Raw genomic sequence first — 23,249 nt, 5'->3', positions numbered from 1 at the left:
GCAGCTGATTAGTGCACTTAACAAATTGATATAACATAACAAAAAGATTTAATAAAGCTCTTCACAGATATAATAACTCCACAGATAAATCAGACTACAGCTAGTGCCAAAGGCTCTAACATTGTGTAATTCATCAAATATTCCTGGCACAACTGGCCATTAAACCACAGGCACCTATCAACAACTCAAGATTGTTTACTGTTTTGCATTCAATATTTCGGGATGTAGATTGTTTGTTCAATTTGGGTGAATCTTTAGAACAACTGCCTGTGATGGGACATATAACCACGTCATACGTGCAGTTGTGAAAGGCCTCTATGTTCTCCATTAACATACTGTGCCAATGGTTATAAATACTCTGTCTGGTGGTAGAAGGCACAGTATGTATCAGCAAGTGCACATGAACTGGGAACTGCAATTACTAACGTCATAAGACCTGCCATGCAGGGTCCACACTACAGGAAGCGACTAATAGCTAAGAGGAGGAGAATGGGGAGGCGGGACACAGAGCTAGAATCCCCCAACATTTTCATAAGTTTCTCAGTATCTGACACAATCACAGGATGGAGAGGACACACACATTAATTATAAAAGATGGCAGCCTTGCACAGGCCCTCACTGCCTGCAGTGTTACGTCATTACCAATACAAAGTTGGCCAGATTTCAGGATGGGAATCCCTTTCTCCTGCAACTAGCCATGTGCAAAGAGCTGTAAGTGAAAATACCGCACCTTCTCCTTCAGCCGCCTACGCAGCCTGTCTTTGGAAGACTGCAGCAGGTTTATTCTTGGCCTCTCCCCAGTCCTGTCATGAATACTGTCTCTTCGCTTTGACTGGCACGGCTGGGTGGCTGCCGGCTGAGACACTCTGTCTGCCGCCTCCTGGCTTCCAGGCCTTTCCAAGGGGATGTGCGCAGTGCACACCGGCGAGTCCTCATTTTTCAGAGTCTCAGCCTCTTTGGCACTCCTGTGCATGTCCTTGTCGTTGGGTGAATGCTTCTGGTTGTGATGCCATCGTCTGTTTTGGCTGTAGCCATGGGGTCCTTGCCTCGCTAAGGATTGTGAGCCCTGGCCGGCCTGGTATAGTTTCTGGTTCTCCCTGGGTTGTTTGGTGGGGGCTTGTGGATGATCGGTGTGTTGCTGTTGTTGCTGCTGTTGCTGCTGTTGTTGTTGTTGTTGTTTGTTACCCCCTTGTAACCTTTGCTGTTTCCTGAAAATCAAAAACACAACACATTAAAAACTGTGCGCCAGCCCCATCATTCCTGCAGGACAGTGGACACCACAAAGGCTTTTCTTTGTGGTTCACTGAGCTGAGACACAACTACATGTGATACACAGTACCACAGGCGCTGGAAGTAGTAAGATGACAATTGTGCTGGGGTACAAGGAGTGTGAAAGAATCGACTGCAGGCTGTAAATTTTTTTAACATATAACAAAATTAAAATATCTATAAAGGAACAGGATGCATATTTCAAAATATATTAGGAGTTAGGAAAGAACAAATTAAGTGCATTTTTTTATAATTCTGAAGCGCGATGGAAGCAGATTTTAATAGATCAAATCAAGGCACTTTACTTGGTGATGCACAAATGACAAATATTTGCTGAACCCCAATTTCCACACATCTTTTATGAGCTATATAGTTCTATCAATACAACGATAACTGCATATTTGTGAAAATTCAGTGGCCATTTCAATAGAAAACGTGCTGTCTTTAAATGAGAGCGTGCTACCACCATGCTTTAGCAATGCGTACGTGAGAGCGTGCTCCACAATGCTTTCACGGCTACATACTACACCCTTACCACTCCCCTGCTGAACAGGTGTGGTTCATTCACTACACTTCTTCTTTGAGTGATGCTTTGACTTTTCACAGTCCCTATGACTTCAGTGATGTAAGACTGATGGCCGCATCACCTCTCTGAAAATTGTTCCAGCACAGCACGGCAGTTTCTGTGCTGGGACAATGTGTGAAGATCAGGGACCTTGGTTTTTATATGGAAGGTGATGGGGTTATGAATGAGCATTTGAAAGAGGCACGTGTGCAGGGCACAATAGATTTGGGAACAAAGTGATTCATAGAAATAACGAATAACTGCATGAACAATTAAGTATATTCATATATTTAAATGTATATTGAGCTGTGTAAATAAGGTGTTATAGTTTTGTGTACAAAAATAAATTGAGTATTTTCCAGTTGCACGAGTCATTTGTCCTAGATCTTTCACGTGAGACCCTGAAGAGAAGCAATGCAGGTTGAGAGACGTTCTTGTTGTTTAATGTGTAATTACCTCTCTGCGAGCATAGAAGTTATTTACTCTTTGGATGTATATAGTAGGATCAAGATTTCTACTTTCCTATTTTATTCCAATATAAGCTGTACACTACAGTGATGTGTTCCTTAGCACGCATTCATTCTTTCAAGTGTATACATCTGCTCATAGGAATGTACAAATACATTGTCAGTTCAGATGCTTCTATTTTTTCAAGGCCAGGCAGGCTGTAGGGCTTGGCTCGCAAGGCCATATCCCCATTCTCAGCCTTTCCTACAGAGAATGGCACACAGACCCCAGGACCCCTGGACTCCTTCCCCTAGGTCTGTGTTTCAAACGCACTGATGAAGAGATGGAAAGATACAGGCCCATATATAGACTGCTTTCTGTTATGGAGAGGGGCCATGCTTCCTAAAAGCAGATGAGTGAGTGGTGAGCCACACATACTGCTCTTTTAATTGCTCTACATCCCTCTTTTAGTCTCCACGGACGTCAAACAGGGGTAGTAGTTGTTGCTATCCCTGGCTTGTCCTTCGGTATGCCCCTAGCATTGCCATTGTAAAACCTGGCCACATTGGTAATTGCAACAGGGACATGAACAGGGAGTAAACCAGGCTACTGGGGCCCTGTGCACATTCTGTTGTCAAACGGGAGAAAACAGGGCAATGAGGAAAGACTGAGGTTGGAACAAAGACTCATTCCTGGGATGTGTCTTTGGGTCGAAATGTGCGTGATGTCACATTTATTAACATAAGGTCACCTGATATCCATCCACACATTCTGTGTTATCATAAGATCTACATGGGATCCTGTTTCAGGGATCTCTGACCTACACAGAACTTCCAGAAAGGAAAGGATTAGCAAAGCCAATAGGTCGAAAGCTATTGGCTTTGCCAACATAGCCTTAGAGCCCGCCGTAGTGGGCTATGACGGCCATTAAAGGCCTGCTCCAGCGTTAAAGGCCTGAGCAGAAGGTGAGGGCCTTCAACAAGGGAGCGGGACTTTAATTGCAGGTATAGCCTAGCTTTGAAGGGCTATAAGGCTATTAGAACATTCTGCCACTAGAGGGCAGAATGTTCTAATAAATAAAACAAAGTCCTCATGGAGCCCGAGGGGATTAAAATCCCCTTGGGCTCCATGAGGCCTTTATTAACAGCTGTGAACCAAGAACACTGGAATTTTGACGCTCTGGGCTTCTGCCAGCCAGTAAAAGCCTAGAGCACTCTATTGTCTCCAATGGAGCCCCCAACATTCCAATATCTTTTAGCCAATGTTGTAAAGCAGAGTGGCTGTGCAGCATGGCTAAAAGTAAAATTAGAAAAAAGCAGTTTTCCCTAGGTCTAGAAGGCACCTGAATCAGAAATTAAAACGTCATTTGTAAAACTTGAATGCAAAATGTTTGTAAAGATCCACACTTTATATGAATGCAGCATTCCTTTTCCTCTGTCCAATATCATATCTAAACATAGGTGGCACCGTTCTTAACAAATTTATTGCTGGCAAAACAAGCTTAGCCAAAAACGCCCAGTAATACGTATTTTCACAGTAGAAATGCCAGAGACTGGTGCAAGCTCTAGGAGGTGCCCTTGCCTCCCCTGATGCTCGTTGCACATTATGCACTTTTTTACTTTCACTCAGGGAAACACCCTGACCTTCGTTAAATAGTAATACAGGAATCCTACATATATGGTCATCCTAGTGCATCAAGCAACACATTAAAATGTGTTTTTCAACACCTATTTGGATGCAGAAACCGGTACAAACAAAATACTGTGTATTTAGTAATGAACCACAATTCCTTTCCCGGAAGTTCCTATTTACAACCCTCCAAAATGTAAGCAGCAACGAGTTAGAGGCCGGGTTTCAGGCATCTAAGATGTATAGCTTATAGGAAAAGAACCACTTGATGTCCTTTAGAGCCCTCATATGCAGGTATAACTGGCCCCGCCTCCAGGTAGTGGCATCAACACTTCCTCCCATACATCTATATTACAGAGAAACCTCATTATATATGTGTGCTTATTAAATATCCCACTACACGCTTCTGTACAAGCAGGGCATAATAGTTACTTGCAGTTTTTGAGTGGTAGGTAATTATCCTATTGTGAACATAAAATCTTTACATTTTTAGGTCTGGCCTGCTCAACAATCAAGCACTACCTGCTGCAATACATTTGGTTAGGTTACAGTCCATCCATTTTTTCCATTGGTTAGCTTAATCGTCACTCATCTCATTTGCTTGCTTCTTATTTGTTAGCTTGTGAAAGCTTTCTTTCATCTTCTTGTGTATGTCCCTCCCATGTGCTTCTCTCCTGCCCGCTGCCATTGCTCTCTCGCCTGCCGCTCCATGTTGCTCTCTTCCCCCATTAGTTTGCATCCCTCCCCACATCCTCTGTTTTCCCCACCCAGGCCCTGTGCTGCTTTCGCCCTGCCCTCAGTGTTGCTTGCACCACGCCCGTCTTCCATGATTCCATTATGCAGTCTATATTGCTTCAGCCGACATCCCCACACTGCAGTTTCTCACCCTCTCCTCTTGTGGTTAACATCTAGAGAAGCTGAGGGTATTGAAATATGCTTTGACCGAGAGCAAATGAACTGCACGACTTTTATACTTGACTTCAAAGTTTATATTTGACTTCAAGGACTCTGAAGTTCTACATCACCACAATGTTATGGTCTCTTCTATGAGGCAGCTTTCAGCTGTGTCTAGGCAAAAGCCTATGTGGGCCACACAGTGCTTTAATTGAGTTTCTAAAAGGGGTGTGGGCTAGGTAATTAATATTGTAGCTTAAAACATGTGAACTACAATCCTGTGGTTTACCCAGCATGCTGCCTGACAAGAATTAAGGTGCCTCCCTGTGAGTTTTCTGCTATTGCATCCTGACATATCACACAACAACAAATATAAGCCTATGGTATGCCAGACCTATTGGCTTTACGACTACTTGTTAGCAGTTTAATATATACAAGAAATACAAAAATGATTCTAGTGTAAATAATTAGAATTTAATTTACAAAGGGTAAACATGTGTCTGACTGTGCGTGTGCTGGAAGGAGGCCAAGGATTGGATGAGCCTGTAATCTGAACATTGTTATGGCCCATTGACTCGCACAGTCTTCAGCTTCAGTTCCAGAGCTCTCAATTGTGCCCCATTATGAACATGTTCCCGCATCTAGGTCTCACTTGGACAACTGAATGCAACCAGGACTCACTTGGACAACTGAATGCAGCTCATATAGCTTTGGAAAACCCAACAATTCAGCTTTTTACAGCAGCGAATTACTGACCCTGACAGTGCTTGTTATTAAATCTACTGCATGCACTGTACAGTATCAAACTTAATTTACATCAATTTCAGAAACGAAAGATGTGCTTGAACAATCAGATACATTTAAATGCGAGGGCTTCGTCAGTTTTTTATTCTATAATTATTTATATACTGTGAAAAGCATGGTTTTTTCCATTTTTGGAAATTGTGAAAAACACATCCTTAATTCATACTGGTTATTGATTTTACACACACATATAGGTTTCTGTGAATTTTGTTACCTAATATTTCCATAAAATTATTAGCAGGCAATTGCGGCCTGTAAAAACAATACATGCTAATAAGCCTTTTATGTGCCTGTCTTTTTTACCAGATGATTTTAAAAAAGGCTAAAAATGAGAAATTATATGTTGATGAAGAACTTGTGGAGGGAAAACTACTTGCTGATGTTTGCTTACGTATATTACAAAAATATATTGAATATCTAATGCGAACATGTGAAACCACTAAAAAGGACTTAGCAGAATGGGTATGAATCATAACACTTAAGAAGTTAATCTGTATCATACAATTCTGTTTCGTTCAAGGAACTACTCCAGTCAGGCGGTAATAAGTCAGCCATCTTGAAACGGAGGAAATCGTGCAATTAGCTCAATGATTCCAGTTGACGGCTCAACATATGTTCTGCAAGCGTCACTTGCATGCTTCCAGAATACAAGCCCTGCTAAGCAATGCTGTGCTGTGTTTAGGATGTGCCAGGATATTTTAATCATTTCAATAGGACACAACAGATAATGTAACTCATGCGATCCTACAAAGAATGTTCCAAATAAGCTTCTCAAAATGTGACCTTTTTTCCACGAAAAGGGAGCAACCGGCGGTTAGGTTTTGCCCTGTTATACCTGTAGGAAAAGCTGATTTATTCCTCATCTATTAGATAAGTGGATTATCCGAGAAAGATGGGGCGGCCCCTTCCACTCCCTCCTCTTGAGAGCCAGGATTGTGAGGGTAGTCTTTCTGCATTAATGGGATTATGTGATGAGTTTATTAATTTCATAAATGCATTTGCTCGCCTAGGAGAGGAAGCTGGATGACGCTAATCTAACCCAGATCTATTAAAGCAGTGATCAACGTGCACGAAACATCAAACACTTAACATGCACGTCAATGGTGTCTGTGGAGGGAGGGCGGTACCTTCTTATCGCCAATAATTATTCTGACGCACTCTAGTCCCGATCTTGCGGATATACCAGTATTTCCACCAGCGATGCTGTTATAAAATAACACTGCTACATAGGAGGCAAACTTCCCTGAAGTAAAAAAAAAAAAAACACGCAGGAAGTAACTAACCCGCTAAACTGCATGCTTTGGGACAACATCCCGTGTAATGTTTTGCATTGAGCAGCGAGAGGATTCTGAAAAGACAGCCTCAGGCAAATTTAAAGACAGTGAATATAAACAGGACTTATTTCAACAGTCAACTGTTGTTCTGAAAATGTGGCATGGATCTTGCTCTCACATGAGCAAAATGGACATGCTTGTTATTTACAAGTTACAGGTATAATTTTGCCAGTAAGGCTCCAGCTCAGCATTTAACACAAAGCCCCTCTTCACGAAATGAGATAGTGTCTCCTGTGAGTTATCCTTTGGGAATCGCCATTACTCCTGATTTTTAAGGTCGAGCCTGTGCACACATCTCACTTGTTGTGGACAGTAAAGGGCTTGAAGTCCTCCTGTCTCTTACCATTTGTTGGCTAGCGTGCCAGTCCCTTTTTTGCAGCCTCGTAATTCGTCACTGCAGGCTAAGGGTCATTTCCGTTTTCCTGTGTGGAGCAGGGACCAAGTATTGATTCCTTCAGCTTAATCGGTGCCCATCTGCTGCTCCCGACATGATTGGGGCACTATTTTGTTCTTTTTAACTTCTAGTGCCCTGCAAATAGAAGGCTTTTGACTGGCAAAAACATGCCCAGCAGGAGAAACAAATTGCAAAGTTTTTTTTTTATAGCTAACTTTCTTTTATTTTGCCAAGTCTTCTTTTCTCACTTTGCACTCATGCTTTCTTTTATTTTTGCTTGTGGGCACTGTTCTCAAAAGATGACAATTATCTTGTTCTAAATATGGCAAAGTGCCATTGTTTCTTTATTATGTGTAATGTCTAGAATGATGCTTTAACGCTCCATTACAATCCACCCCACTTTACACCAATCCAAACCACTCACCCAATCCAATCTAGCCCACTCCAATCTAATCTGCCCCACTCCAGTTGGCCCCACTCCAATCCAAAACAATCTGCCCCAACCTAATCCAAAACCATCTGCCCATTCAAATTGCATCACTTAAATATGTCACACTTTATTCCAAAACAATGTACCCCACTCTATTCTGCCCCACTCTAGCCCAAAACAATCCGTCCCATTCCAATCCACACCACTCCAATCTGCCCCACTCCAATCCAAAACAATACACCCCATTCCAATCCAGTCTAACTTACACCAATCCAATCCACCCACTCGATCAAACTCCACCCTCCAATCCACCCCACTCTCATACAATCCACCCCACACCAACCCAAGCCACTCCACTCCAATCTATCAGTCGCAGCTCGCAGGTGTTACGGGGGCGGGGCGGTGCGCACAGGGGTAGGGGGAGAACAGGGGGGTTTGGAAATATTAATAAAATTTAAAAAAAGAAACTTACCTGCATGTGTGCTCCGCCGCCACTCCTCTGTCTCCTCTGCAGGCTGCAGGCAAAAGCACTCAGCCTGCCCTGCGGCCAATCGTGACGCTGCTCAGAGCAGCTTCAGGATTGGCTGGGAGCGCCCAGCTAGTGTGCTCCCAGGCAGACTAGGAGCCTGTACATTCTGTTGGAGAGAGCCTACTGAGCATGTGTGTTTGGCTGGCCCGAGACGGCCGGCTAAACATACAGGCTCAGTGAGGGAAGTGCTGTGCACTCCCCTCACTATTCGTTACCCCCGTGGCCTGCCCCTTTAAAAAAATAATGATAATAAACAAAGTTTATTATTGTTTTCTTTTAAAGGTTTTCCAGCTGCCACTGCACTCTAACTGGGGAGCCGCCCCTGCAATCTACTGTAATCCAATCTGCCCCACTCCAATCTGCCCTACTCCAATCTGCCCTACTCCAATCTGCCCTACTCCAATCTGCCCCACTCCAATCTGCCCTACTCCAATCTGCCCCACTCCAAACCGCCCCACTCCAAACCGCCCCACTCCAAACCGCCCCACTCCAAACCGCCCCACTCCAAACCGCCCCACTCCAAACCGCCCCACTCCAAACCGCCCCACTCCAAACCGCCCCACTCCAAACCGCCCCACTCCAAACCGCCCCACTCCAAACCATTTCAATGAGCCTCACTCCAACCTGCCCACTTTAGTCATAAACAATTTGCCCCACTCCAACCTTTCCTACACCACCTTGCCCCACTCCAATCCCAAACAACCTACTCCAATCCACTCCATCCCAATTCACCCCACTCCAATCAACCACAACCCACCCCACTACAATCCAGTTGATTCCACACAAATCCAATCCACCCCAATCCAGCCAACTCCAATCTACCCCACTACAATCCAATACCTCACCCCAATCCAATCCACTCACCTAATTCACCCCACTCCACTCCACTCCACTCCATTCCAAACCATCCTACTCAGGTCCAACCCAGTCCAACCGAATGGAACCCACTCTAATGAAGTTCACTGCTACCTAACCCACCGCACTCCAATCCAGTACACAATACAATCCACTTTAATCCATCCCAGTCCACATTAATCCACCCTACTCCAGTCCAATTCACCCCACTCCACTCCAACCACCTCAATCTACCCCACGACAATCCGGTCCACCCAACACCAATCAATTTTTTTGCAGTTTTATATAGCGCAAACTTGACCAAAACGTATTGGAGCGCTATACATGAGCACCAGTTACATTACACAAGGCACATTCTTTTTTTTTGGTAGGCACAGGGAGCATAAGTGATTTGCCCACAATCACAGGATGTTGAGTCAACACCGAGACTCGAACCGGATTCCCCAGCTCCAAAGTCGGCAGCCCTGGTTTTATGGGTAGATGGATGAGTGAAAGGGTGGGCGAGTGAAAGGTAGGGTGAATGAATTAAAGGATGGATGAGTGAAAGAACAGGTGGATGAGTGAAAAGGAGGGTGGATGGACTGATTGATGACAAAGCGTGGACGATAAGTAAATGGATGGATAAATTAGTAAGTGGATGGATGAATGAGTGAGTGGATGGATAAGTGAAAGGGTAAATGGATTGATGGAAGAGTGGATGGGTGGAACAGTGGAAGGATGACTGAAACGGTGAACGGATAGAGTGAAAGGGAGGGTGGCTAGAGTGAAAGGGTGGATGATATATGGATGGAGTGAAAGAATGAATGGATGACTGAAAGTATGAATGAAAGGATAGATAGATAGATAGATAGATTTGATATATAGGTTTGGAGATGAATGGATGGACAGGTTTGGATATGAATTGGCGGACTGAAGGAATGGTTAAAGACTGAATGAATAATAGATTAAAGAATGAATGGATGACAGAATGTAAAGAAGAAATTGTGGATATGAGTAGGTAGATAGAAGCATGAAAGAATGAATGGATAGATGCTTTGATGGAAGTAACAAGACAGCTCTTCTGGGAGGGTTGTGATGAATTGCTTCGTTTGCTTGGTGCCATGACAGCTTTGGTTCAAAATGGTGGTATTTTAATTTTCTGGCTACTTTCTTGCTTCCACACCCATCCAAATTGCCACCACTGCCCATGTGGCAGACATGTTCTCAGTCGCTGTTAACTTTTGGCACACCCGCAACCAGGATACCATCAGACTGAAGATGAAAAAGTCCAAAAAAGAAAAATACTTGGCGACAAGCCGTCTCCATTTAATTACGCTGGATCTATAATGGCATCCCTAAATCCAGCAGGAAAGACTGAATTGTGGACCAATTTAGGAAAGAGGTGAAGACATCTCTTTAAGGAACACTTCCCGTGATGCAGTAATTCCACAATCAGAACCCAGCTAGCCCTCCAATCACTCCTTGACTGGCTTTGTCTTTCACAGTGTGCAGTGCTCCACTGCCTTCCGGCTAGCTTAGCACACACATGCACACTGAGCATTAATGAAGCAAGGCGGTGATATATATGTCAGGATAGGAGTGGTTAAGAGGCCTTTCTTTATGTTGGGTTAACTCTTCACTGTATTTGGCATGCAGGTGAAACACAAGGCTTCCATTCAATATCGCAGGCATTGCTCTACGGACTTCTGCAAGCGTCTGCCCAAGGCTGTTCTTTTTAATATTGCTATACAGCCACTGGTGGGGGCTTCCAGAAGTCTTGTATGGTCGGCCAGATCACGTTGAGTACAGTAAATGCTAGCAGAGAGGAAGGGTAAGGAAGATGGTGAGTAAGTCTTTGGAAACTAGAGGGCAGTGAAAGTGGGCCATATCTGAGACCCTCTGTCAGGGCATCCATTCCATCCTGAAACCTCCATCAACGTGGTCTGAAACGCCTGATAGCAAGTAGATCAATATGGTGGTTGGGGGGGTTGGGGGGGGGGAGGGGAGAAAGGAGAGAGAGAGAGAGAGGAGAGAAAAGAGGGGAAAGGGGAGAGAAAGAGGGGGGGGGAGAGACAGAGAGAATTAGATGCATATAGTTACTCACACAACCTCAACAAGCCTTAATCATAGTATCATCAGGCTGAGGGGTCCCGGTATCCCCCAAAATGGTGGTGTTAGGGGTGATTGAGTACATGGGAGGTACAAGAGCTGACCCCTGTTTTGTAGAAACTGCAATGTTAGTGGCCAAGAGAGACACTGCAGCAGGTTGGAACACATCCGCACCGCCAACCCTATCGAAATGGAGGCGAGAGGTGGACTGGTGTGCACGGCAGGAGAAACCGGTAACGAGGCGTGGGATTGCCCCCGCAAACATACTAAAATATGGGGCAAGTGGTTAGGCAAATGGCTTAACAGTTTGTTGGGGTAATGTCCCATTGCTGATGTTCTTCTATGCATATATGATCTGTGTCGGGAAGCAAACTAATGGTGGTGCCTGTCAACCGATAATAATTTGTTGGCTCTTTAGATTTCTGTGCCTTACCTTTTTCGTTTTAAAAATTAATAAAAATTGTTTAGGAAAAAAAAAACATAGCATCGTAAACTCACTCTTCTATCCTTCATTTTATCTGGTATTATCAGGGCCACTGGAATTATGTGATTCTGGGACGGTTTCTACATAATGAAGGATTTTCCACATTTGTGACATAGTCCATCATCTGCTGCATAATTTGCTTTTCGTGCCACATAAAGTAGGCAACCATACTGAGACGGAGATCATTTGGTCCTCTCATGTTGCATAATTCCAAAGGCCCTGATTGTTATTACTATCTTTAAGAATGACATCTGCATTTCACAGTATAATAAGCAGCATCTCCTCCATACAGTGCTTACTGGGAAAGAGTCCGAGGCTTCAAAAATGAGTCAATCTTGCTGGCATGTTCTTATCCTTTGTGTGGGTTGACTCATGTTTTGGGATTCTCTCAATGACAAATGTACGAACTGGGAAACTAAAACGTTCAAAGCTTCCTTGGCATATGTCAGTCAGTTTTAAAAACCTAAAACTGCATGCAGATTGTTAACTCAATGGAATAATGCGGTTCTGGAAAGAGCAATTGCTTTCTTTTTAATATCTCCATACGAAGCCTTCCCTAAGATCCCTTGACAAAAAATGATTGGGGCACTTTCCTATTATCACTACAATACTTACGTTTTCTTGAATTAAGTGTTAAAAAAGAAAGTCAATGCTTGTGAATATACAGACAGTACCACATTTGCACTTTCTTGATGTTCAGCACAATTTATGTGCTAACTCCCCTAGAAGTCCCATTGCATGAGAGCACCTGTTTACCTGCCCCAACCCACAGTTACAACGTTATAAAATACATCCACCGGGCAGAGTGTTAATCAGGCTTTTTGTCTGCGTCCGAAAAATGTGCTTATCTTCTTACTGTGAATCAGAGCCCGACAGCTGTAATCGCAAACCCAATTTATTTTTCACACATGCAAGTAAAGGTTGCCAAATGGCTCTACGTCTTCATGGACACCTTATTCCAGTCCATCTTTTTTCCTTTTGCAAATCCTTGTAGTCGGGAAATCTAGCTCCAAAGGTGGGTAAACTGAGGTGAACTACAACTCCCAGAATGCAGTACGTCGTTAAATGCAGGCACGGGACGTGAGAGCGCAGCAACCGATGCCATCGAGCCCTGGATGTGAATTCGCTTGCGAGAATAGTGCTTTTCACAGGTCTCATCCATCAACAGAGGAAGTCGAGCTATGACAACACCGCAGTTTGAGGGGGCCTTCCACTACCACGCAGTTCTGACAAGAGTGGAAAAGTGACACAGCGGCGTGTCCCCTCCGCTGCATCCAACATGGACTTCCGAAGACTAGACATGAAAAGCTGCTGCGGCTGGCGCTCCGAAGGACGCTGAATAAATAGCGCTTCTGGAGTTTGAAAACCCATAAACCTTCTGAGTAAACTGTCATGTCTCAATTTACCCGCCACGGCGTGAAAAGCACCAGGCTGACGTGAATTTACATGGATGGGTTTTATGGGAAAAGGCATCTGTCAGTCCTGTCGTGCAGTCTGACGGGGCTCTAGACAAGATGCGAGCGCAGTGCGAGGCGCTGCTCATGCTCCAGGCATTGCAATAACCTTTCACCCTCCCCGTCAGTCTCTGGGACATCTGTGCCACAGATGGGCACTTGAAGGCCGAGGCTCCGGCCTACTCTCCCCATGTGTAGCAGCCGCACCTTCTCTTTCCCTGTATGAAAACAACTGCAAACAAGCATTGGCAAAGTCAATAATTGGCTCCTACAAGAGTTAGATGCTTTGCAGCCATGATGTACAGCAGCGCGGCTGCTGCGCAGCATGGCTCAAACTAATTAAAATAAGTGCTGGAAAGCTAGTAGGTCTCGCCTACTAGAGGTATTAGCAAAGGCCGCCCCAGTAGGGGGCTTAGAGGGCCAGCGCCATAACGGCTGCCTTGACCCGCTAGGACCGGTTAGACCGTTTTTTTTTTTTTTTTTTTTTTAAAGAAAGAAAGGGGGCCGTGACACGGCCCCAGCAAAAGGTCGAAAAAACATCCCCCACCCACCCCCCAGGGTCTGTGGGGGGGTGGGTCGAGTCGAAGGTGAGAGGTGCACACCGCAAGGACCAATGGGGTACCGAGAATTATTTAAACCCCCCAGTAGGCTCGGGGGCACCTGGCGAGTGGGGGACGAAGAAAGGGGGATTTAAGGAACGCGCTGTCCCCTTGATGAAAACTATACGAACGGGGGCAGCGCATGGGAAGCAGCCGCAGCAGCAAAATCCCACCCACCCACCCACACCAAGAGCTCTGCGTTAGTCACAACACAAAGAGGAAGAGGGGCACGAGCGGACTGTGAACAAGGTTTTACCAAATTTTGAAGGCAAAACACACCTAGTAAGGCGGTGTGCTAAAGAATGGGCCACTCACCTGGGGATGCCTCACAGAAGGGTGTAAAGGGGCCGGCAAAGGGGAGTAAGCGGAACATGGCACTCGCAGCCCGGAACCGCCGGATGGCAGGGCACAGAAACACGCCTGGTAGCGAGTTGGGCCTAAAAAGAATATAAGAGACTACCCCCTCAGAAAGACATGGTAAACCAAACAGGACTTGGTGAACCCCCTCCAAAGCGGCATGTTGGTTGTCTACAAAAGAAAATGTCAGAAAGACATGACAAGCAGAGGCCAGGACAGAAAAAAGTTATAACAGCGGTGTATGATGGCCAAATGCTGGTCTAGCATAATTGATGTATGTTGACATGTGATTGATTTATGACAAAAGTAATTGATTTATGATCTGTGTCTTATAATTGCGACGTGGATATGCTTAAGAAATATGTTTATTTGCAATCTAATCATGCATGTTATGAAAATAAAAGCGGCCAAAATCAATCCACTAGAAGAAGTGTGGGTTGTTTTAATTTTAATTGTTGTAAGAAAATCTATTGGGAGCAAATGCAAATGTATGGGTATATTTGAAAGGGACGGGAGTGGGACAAGTGCGGGAGTTAAAGCTTTGACAATGTTTTGTAGCCATGTTGTACGGCAGCGCGACTGCTGTGCAGCACAGCTAAAACTCATGAAAACAAGCATTGGCAAAGCCAACAGGTTTCACCTATGCAAGTTCTATTGGTTTTATCAATCTTTTTCTTTACAATCTGCAGTGCAACACTGCATAAAGTTAAAAAAAAAAAAAAAAAAAAAAAAACACTGCTAAGACAGGTCTAGCGTTGACTGTGTCATATCGCTTTTTTTCCCCCTTTAAGCCATGATGCACAGTATCCCGCACTGCTGTGCAATATGTACAAAGTATAGAGTATATGTGCAACGTGTAGAGTTTGGGGAGACAAGCAACACAACAGTGAGTTAAAAAAGTACAGACAGCAGGGAGGAGGAGGGTGGATTTAAGAAGAACAGACAGCAGGGTGAATTTAAAAGAATGGAAAGTAGGAAAAGGGCAGGTGGGTGAGATAAAAAGAAGAGACAGTGGGGAAAAGGTGGGAAAAGTACAAGAAGGAGGTGCAGGGAGCAACTAGGGACAGCGGGGGCGGGGAGATGGGGAGTACCAACAATGGACAGTAGAAGGAGGCAGGGGATGCAGAAAGCAACACGAAGAAGCGGGTGGAGGAAAGAACATGGACTGCAGAGACCTACACTCTTCGAAAGTGCGTGTTCAAAAGTAAAAGGAACCTGCAAACAGTGGAAGGACACTAGCCACAGACATGAAGCTGTCCTAGGTCTATGCACTGTGTTAGGAAGCTGGAAGCCCCAGGAGGAAGTAGGAAGGAGCTGAAAGCCACTGACCAATAAAAAGCAAGGAAATGAGTCGCATGAACAGCAACCACTGGTAACTAATGGTAAGTAAAGAACAGACTAAGCACCTTTTAAGGTTTCTTTTTTGTTCACAAGAGGTTTTGCAAGGAGAAAACGTGCTGCATGCACTGTTCAGGCAAAACCTAAATAGCACTACTCCACCCCTAGCACTAATGCTTTTTTCTTTGTTTTAAGGCAAATTACTGCTGCCAATGTCATAGTGCTTTTTTTGTATTTCTAGCTGGGTGCTCCACTGAGGCAACATGGAGGGAGGGAGTGCAGGACAGAATGATGCAGGTGGGACAAGAGGACATGTGAGAGGTGCTGTGAGAGCACCAGGGCAATGGAGGTTGGGGTGGAGGGGCTGGAACTAGCCGACAGACAATGGAGGATGGGTACGAGACAGACAATGGAGGGTCTCGGGAAGGGCTGGGGCAAGCAGCTGGGCAATGCAGGGTGGGTCAGATGGGTCTGGTGCAGACAGAAGGACAACAATGAGTGGGCAGGTAAGTCTGGAGGCAAGCATTCGGACAACAGACGGTCGGAAGTAGTGGCTGTGGCAGGAATTTGTACAACAGACAGTGAGCAGGAGGGGCTGGGGCAACCACATGGACAACAGAGAGTGGGTGGGAGGAGCTGGGGCGAGCAAACAGAAAACAGAGGGTGGGTCGGGGTATTGGGGCAAGCAGACGGACAATGGGAGGGGCTGGGGCAAGCCGACAAACAAAGGGGAGTAGGCAGGAAGGGAAGGGGGCAAGCACAGACTTGAGACTTGGGAAGAAGCTGGAACAAGCACACAGACACTGGAAAGAGGGTGGATGAGAGGCACCCAGGAGGGACAGCTGAAAAACACACACACTCTTGTAGAGTGCTTAAACAAAAGGAAAAACGTACCACCTGGAAAATGAGCAGTGGAAAGGTACACAAAGAGGAAGAAAGCCTACAGAAGCTAACAAACTGGAGAAAGCAAATTAGTGACAATGAAGGCAAACAATGTTATGCAATGGGTGGCCTCTTAGTCCCTAGTAAGGTAACAAAAGGTCTCAAAAGAGACAGTGAATGTACAGTTTTACCTGAGACCTTAAAAAAAGCTGCTCCTAAAGCACTTAACTCATGAGCCTGAAGAACTGATGCCCCGGTCCGCGATTCTTCACTCTGCTTACATCAGCGTACTATCGGAGGCATGATAAACTTTCATTTAATCTAATAATTAGGCAAGTTTTGTACAATCAGTATATCTTTTAAACACCTAATGTTTAGCCTTAGATGCATTCTATTTTAGCAGACTCTATTTAGGTCTGTTCTATGCATCCCGAGTTTGTATCAAACAAATTATTTTTCTGTTTTTATATGTTGTTGTCGGTGCTTAAATTCAGCCGTCCTCGAAGCCAGCAATGAAAGTAAGGCACAATTCCTAACTGCGAACCATTGTTCCATCCGTCTGCGACATTTTATCCCACACTGTGCACAAAAATCCACTGACATGAAATACAATTTTCTATAATTAATCTTTACCTGAACTTTTACTGCTAACAAGAAATTGCTTTACAGCAGCGATAGCCAATTATACCGCAATCTGTGGTCAGTCAGTGACATCAATAAACATGGATCATTCTTCACACCTGGATAAATGCCATTTATATAAAAGTGAACTCAACCGAGACTGAACTCATCAACAGCACACTGCAACCTCATGCAGTATTGAGTCAATACCTTGAGCTGAGACGGCATCACCTCACCCACAAGAACTCATACAGTCCCCACTACAGGTTGTATTTTACACACTCAACAGATCATCAGTCATGTAAACCTTAAGTATATTTCCCCAACCTTAAAACTACTGCATTAGCTCCGCCTTAAAAGCGCACATACACTTCGGCGTCTGCAGTCCGATTTAAAAGACTGTTCACATGAAACAATTCTGACTGTTACACCCCTCAAAATTAAGGTCTTCAAAAGTCTTCAAAAGATTGCGATAGTTATCGGACTTTCTTTCATATTATTCTCAAAAGCTCTGAAATGAAGGCCACCTACACCTTAGGCTTGGCCTATCTCATCAACAATTAAGGACGGAGTTGTATTGCACTTTTTATAATTACCTCCCATAAAAGGATTGATTATTTTAAGTCTTCCCTCATGCCACTTTACGTCAATGTATCTTGATTTGCAAGTGCCCCCTGACTTTCTAAGTTTGTTGCTTTTCCCTGTTACTATTTAAAGGGCTCCAATGCTTCTCTGGAAACCTCCATGGTGTACAATAACCGCAAGCAAAAAACAACCATTTGCAACGCAGAGGGTCTTGAGCTTGCGCGAGTTAGAAATATTAGCCTTGTTAATTCCTACCTGGACTTTTCTTGATGCATACATTAAAAATGAAAAGTAAAACAGTTGACATAAGTCAGCCAATTCAAAGCGCCACGGCCGCCATGAGCATGAGTGTGGAGGAGAGACACAAAAGGCAAAAGAAGTTCGCTCGCAGTCAAACGTATTGGCAAGCGTCCAATTATGCATGTAACAGGGTCGATGGCCAAGGCAGTAACAAAACTGCCCAAGGAGGGACAAACGTAAAGCATTTACCAATGATAACAAAGGACTTTTGAAAGACAAGCCCATGAACAGGTGATAGTGATGGGCCTGCGGTGGGTGTGGTTAAAAGCCCACAGATGGATTACAACAGGCCAGAGCGCTTGCGCACGTAACTTAAAAAATGGATTATTAGTAAGGAGGTAATGAGAGCGAGAGAGAATGCGAGAGAGTTCGCACAGACACGTATCCATTGTATCGTCCTAACTTCTTAGCAGTGACAAAGACCTCTTCAACCCATTGCTGAATATCTAGAACACAAATGCCCAATTAGTTACACATGGTGTGCCATCGCAGAAGGCTTACAACCAGTGGGGGCTGGTAGGCACAACCTCAAGGAGGGCAGGAGTGGGAAGACGCAAACACACGTGCATTCATACACAGATGCACGCTCAAAACAGTCATTAAAAAAACAAAACTTACCTGCTGCAGCTCTGTGGATGGGAAGCCTTGGTGGTGCCAGGAGGATTGGGAAAGGGAAGAAGGCAAGATAAAACATCCTGTTGTGGTTGTTGACAATTTTTCCAAATGGCCAGACGTAAAAGTGGTGGATGTTGCAGATGCCAAGAGTGTAGTAGAATTTTTACAGAACATTTTTAACAGAGAAGCTTTACCAAAAACTATCAGCGATAATGGTGGCCAGTTTGTATCAGAGGTGTTTAAGGAGTTTGTTGAGATTTTGGGTATAATGCACAGACCCACATCCCTGTATCACTTTGAAGAAAATTGTTGTGTGGAACGTTTCAGTCGTGTGATTAAATGCATCATTGACTTACCCAATAATAATAACCTTTGGTGGGACAATGTGATGAAAAACACTGTGGGGCAAATAGAATCACTGAATGCAATTCCACTGGCCATATTCCTTTTCACTCAATGAGGGGAAAAGACCCACGATCTAAAGATAGCATTGGATGGATGAATAAGATTAAGGAGATTGTGCTACCTGTATAACAGATTAGGAACAGATTGAATAAAATATAAAAATAGGTACAACTAGTTACACAGAACTAAAAAAATGGGAACTTCGTTTTGGAGACTGGGTGAGAGTTAAAAAAGGGAGATTGGTGAGACAAGGGGAAAGCAAATTCACAGAACGTCTACAAGTTTTTTTTTTTTTTAATGTAATGCAGCTTTACTGAGTGATGGTAAAGTATGGCATGCCAGTAGAATGGAAGGGAAGTAGGAAAAGTAAGTCTTGGACCTTGGGTTGAGCATTTTCTCTTAGTATCTTAGTATGATCTTGTGCACAAAACCCTTTAATGCACCAGTTTTACCTGAAAATACTATGGAAAATTATTTTGTAAACTTATCCAATAATTCGAGTTCAACCTCCACAACCAAAACCGGTTCCGGGCTGTTGGGATCTAGTATTATTTCCAATTCACCTTGGTCTCACCATCCTAGAACTAAAGGATCATGTTCGGAAACATACATTTTACAATTTGCAGATCGCCCCTTAAACACAAAATTCAATTATCGAAACCCAATAATTTAATCGGTTTACCTGTAAAGCTTAATAGTTTGATACCAGGTTGTAATAACTACATTCCCAAAACACTGGTAAATAGGTCATCCCATACTTGTTGATGATTGTGTAAAGGAATCCAGAGTCTGCTACTAGATTGACAAGTTATCCTCCCACTGTAACCTCACACACAGTTTTTTTCCTGTGTTGACCACGGACTTACAAAAAACTTCCTCATGCACACTTAACACTTGCATCTCCTCTTTTCGTGACACAAACTCATTTTCGTCTATGTCAGATTCCTTAACAACATATTTTACAAATATAGGTTTGTGGCATACTCTGGCAAAATGCCCTTTTACCATTTAGAACACTTTTAGTGCAATCCAGGACACTTTATATCATGTGCTAAGTGGTTAAAGTGGTTGGGACTACCACAGCAATAGCATTTAACCTTCAAATCTCCCAGTCTACGTTCACTAGTTGTCCTTAAAGCGCCATTTAAAAAAAATCTAGCTTGGTCAGATTTTCCATCTGTTTTCGTAGTAACTAATTTCACTACATTTCGAGAGCTTTCCACATTGTTAGAAGCTATAATTTTCTTAGTGCACCTAGTAGAAAATTCCACCTCAGATACAATGGAAAAAACTTCTTTGAGGGTGGAATCTCTCATCACCCATAAACGATCTTGGATGACTGCATTATTACAATGCATAATGACCTGGTCTCTAACACATTCATCATGCAAATTACAGAATTTGCATGTCAATGCCAGCTGTGCATGATATGTAATCTTTTATCTGATTCGTTATTTATTGTGAGAGAAGACTTTAATCTAGAGATGCGCTTCATTGGTTTGATGATGACTACTCTGAATTATTAAATTCAAATGAAATACTTGCTGCTGTCGCAGTTGGTGGTGGAGATTTTGGGAGAGCCACCCACGTATTATCCCTTGTAAAACAGCATAACAAAATTATCCTTAAGGGTTACTTATCAGGCGATAGTCCAGCACAAGCTACTTTCCAATTTGGTTTGTCACAAGCTCCAATAGATTATACCTTTGTTTCTTTAGATCACTGCAAACGTACTGATGGTTTTAAGGTTATCTATTTGGATGCCAGTTATCATTATGCAACAGTGCTGTTTTTTAGTGGCTTGGGCTAAATTAAGAAAAAATGTTAATGGTGGAAAAAGAGGTTTTCAGTGAACTTGATTTCAGAAGTGATTGGAAATCTGAAAGCTTCTCAAGCAGTTATCCCGAATGGACATGAACAGTGGCATTTAAGGACAATCCTTTTTGGTGGGCCAGTTTACTCAGTCCTTTTTACAAATCGGTGTCCCTAACAGGTATTGTGCCCAGCTCATGGCAGGGGGAGGGGTGAGGGTGGAGGTGGGTGGGGTAATCTTCAAAGCAACCCATAAACTAGGGGACCAATTTATTCCAGGAAGGTTTAGGTTAACACCATTAATAGATTTGCCATTTAAGATTTATGTAAAAAAAACATCCTTTTAAAAATTGAAAAATGAGCTTTCTCCTTAGAAATTGTTCCTAGAGAATAAGGTGGTTTCAGCCCAACTATTCGACAATCGATCACTGTATGGTCCTATGAGGGGGGGAATTAAATAAGTAAAGTCAATGGGTGAATTGTGCCGCTCCTCAGTGGATTTCATGTCTGCTTTTGATTTGGTCGAGAGGGAGTCCCTTTGGAAAAAAGTGCAGTTTTTAAACATCCCATCTGCATTTCTAACCATTTCATTTTAACAAATAGATTTATTTAGTTCTGGAAATATGTCTGGAAAAATTGCAGCACATAAAGCCTTACATCAAGGATATGTGTTTTCTCCTTTGTTATTTAGCCTATTTATTTTCAATGTCTTATACAAATGTGCTCTCCTTCAAAATTGGCAAATCACATCTCCGGTGTTTAATGTATGCAGATTATTTAGCTTTAATTAACCATATGCCAACAGGTCTACACCTGAAACTTAACACTTAAGGAGACTATTGCTAGTCCACTACTTTAATAATAAACAATGGCAAAACAAAGACCGTGATTTGTTCCGAGAGAACCAAGAAGTTTGTTTATTTTTTAAACAATGCCCAATTAGAGCAAGTAAGGGTCTATAAGTATTTAGGGTTACAATTTGCTGATCATTTGAAATGAGACAGACATTTAGGGGTTTTATTAACCTCTCCTATTGTTACAACTAATACCCTTAAAAGTTTGATTCACGGTCTGAAGGTTTGTCTATAGAACCTTTAAATAAAGCAATTCTGGATAAACTAACACCATAGGCACTTTACAGAGCAGAACTGCTGTCTCCAGATAACAGGCTGAGCTAGGTGACATTGGAAAGTCTAGTCCTAAGTAGATTGTTTAATGTCCTGTCAAATTCAATGATTCAGGCTTTAAGAACTGAAATGGGACTGAACTCTGGGGACTTGACAGTGCACTCCTTACGTTTCTTATTCTCTCTTAAAAAGACTCTCTGTAGTGACAAACTTTCTACTCAATTGTTACAGAAATTCAGTGCTGACCTGGTCTCCTTTTAGCTTGTATCCATAACTATGTTGTATTCCTCTCTCAGCACTGATATAAAGATATTGGACAGCAGTGTCACCGTGACCAATTTAAAGGGGATATTATACAAAAGGGTCCACACCCTAAGACCGGGTAGAAATAGAAGCGATCTAACCTTGAAAAAAGTGTGATACATTACTCTGAATATCTGGGTAATAAAATGCTATTTCACTATCTGGTAAAAATCCTGGACAAGAGGATTTGTGAAAAAATGTATGTATCTGAATAAGGACTGACTCAGTATGGAGGCTACCTGGTATAAATCAAGGACCATTTAAATAAAGATTGGTGTATTTGTGACCTATGGGTTGATTACAGCATAGCCCATCTTTTCCTTGATTGCTTTTTTATTTCTGGAGAAGAGGAAAAAGCAATTCTATTCTATCTTTAAGAGATATGGTATTACCGGGTGGAGGAAAGCCTTAGCCATTTTATTTACAATGACAATCTTCAGATTGCTGTGGCTATTGCCAGAGTCAGCGAACTTATACAGAGTAAACGTTTTGAGGTGCAATAATGCAATGATGAATGCTATTTGTAATCTGCTTTCAGGAGTTCATTTTTATGATAAGTATTTTATATTTATTGAAATTCTTTATACATGTTTGTGCACATTGCCTAATTACTTGGGTTAATACAGAGGAAGCTTTGTAAAGTGATAACAAAACGAAAAAGGTTATTGTAGCCATTAATTAGGGTGTCTTTTTATAATACTGTTTAGAGGACTTATTTTATCTTATGGTTACTGCTAATGTACACTATGAATTGTTAAGTCTGTATATCCATCACGAATGGGGTTTAAAGATAGTTTTGTATTTCTGCAAAAATGTCTTTAAAATGAATCACTTAAATGAATAAACATGTAATAGCAAAGCCAATAGATCTTAACTTGGCAAGTCTGTTATTTATTTTGTTGTCCCTTTTTTGCAAACATGAATAATAGATGTTAAAGGTGCAAAAAAGGTAATAAAAAGTAAAAATGTTATCTAAAAGTGTCATACATATGTTTGAAAAAAGTAAAATACTATCAAAAAATAAATTAAAAACAATAACAGCCATAACTTGAGAATTTCACTCGATTTTCAATTTTAATTTACACACAACTCCGCACTAGATGTTTTTCCAGTGAATTTGTTAAAATAA

The 23,249-nt window shown here is 42.8% G+C and overlaps 1 protein-coding gene across 5 annotated transcripts in view; it reads right to left on the bottom strand.

Moving 5' to 3' along the window:
* Window positions 1-23,249, bottom strand: part of CTIF (cap binding complex dependent translation initiation factor) — a 758,204-nt gene that overhangs the window by 226,857 nt on the left and 508,098 nt on the right. For all 5 annotated transcript variants that reach the window (XM_069219134.1, XM_069219121.1, XM_069219132.1 and 2 more), the window contains one exon: window positions 731-1,208. In XM_069219134.1, coding sequence (XP_069075235.1) covers window positions 731-1,208 — 478 coding nt within the window. The remainder of the gene's footprint in view (window positions 1-730; window positions 1,209-23,249) is intronic.

The sequence above is a fragment of the Pleurodeles waltl genome, chromosome 1_1, assembly GCF_031143425.1.
Source record: "Pleurodeles waltl isolate 20211129_DDA chromosome 1_1, aPleWal1.hap1.20221129, whole genome shotgun sequence".
Taxonomy (NCBI): Eukaryota; Metazoa; Chordata; class Amphibia; order Caudata; family Salamandridae; genus Pleurodeles; species Pleurodeles waltl.
Note: the sequence above shows the minus strand (reverse complement) of the source record. Positions and strands in the feature narration are given on the sequence as shown.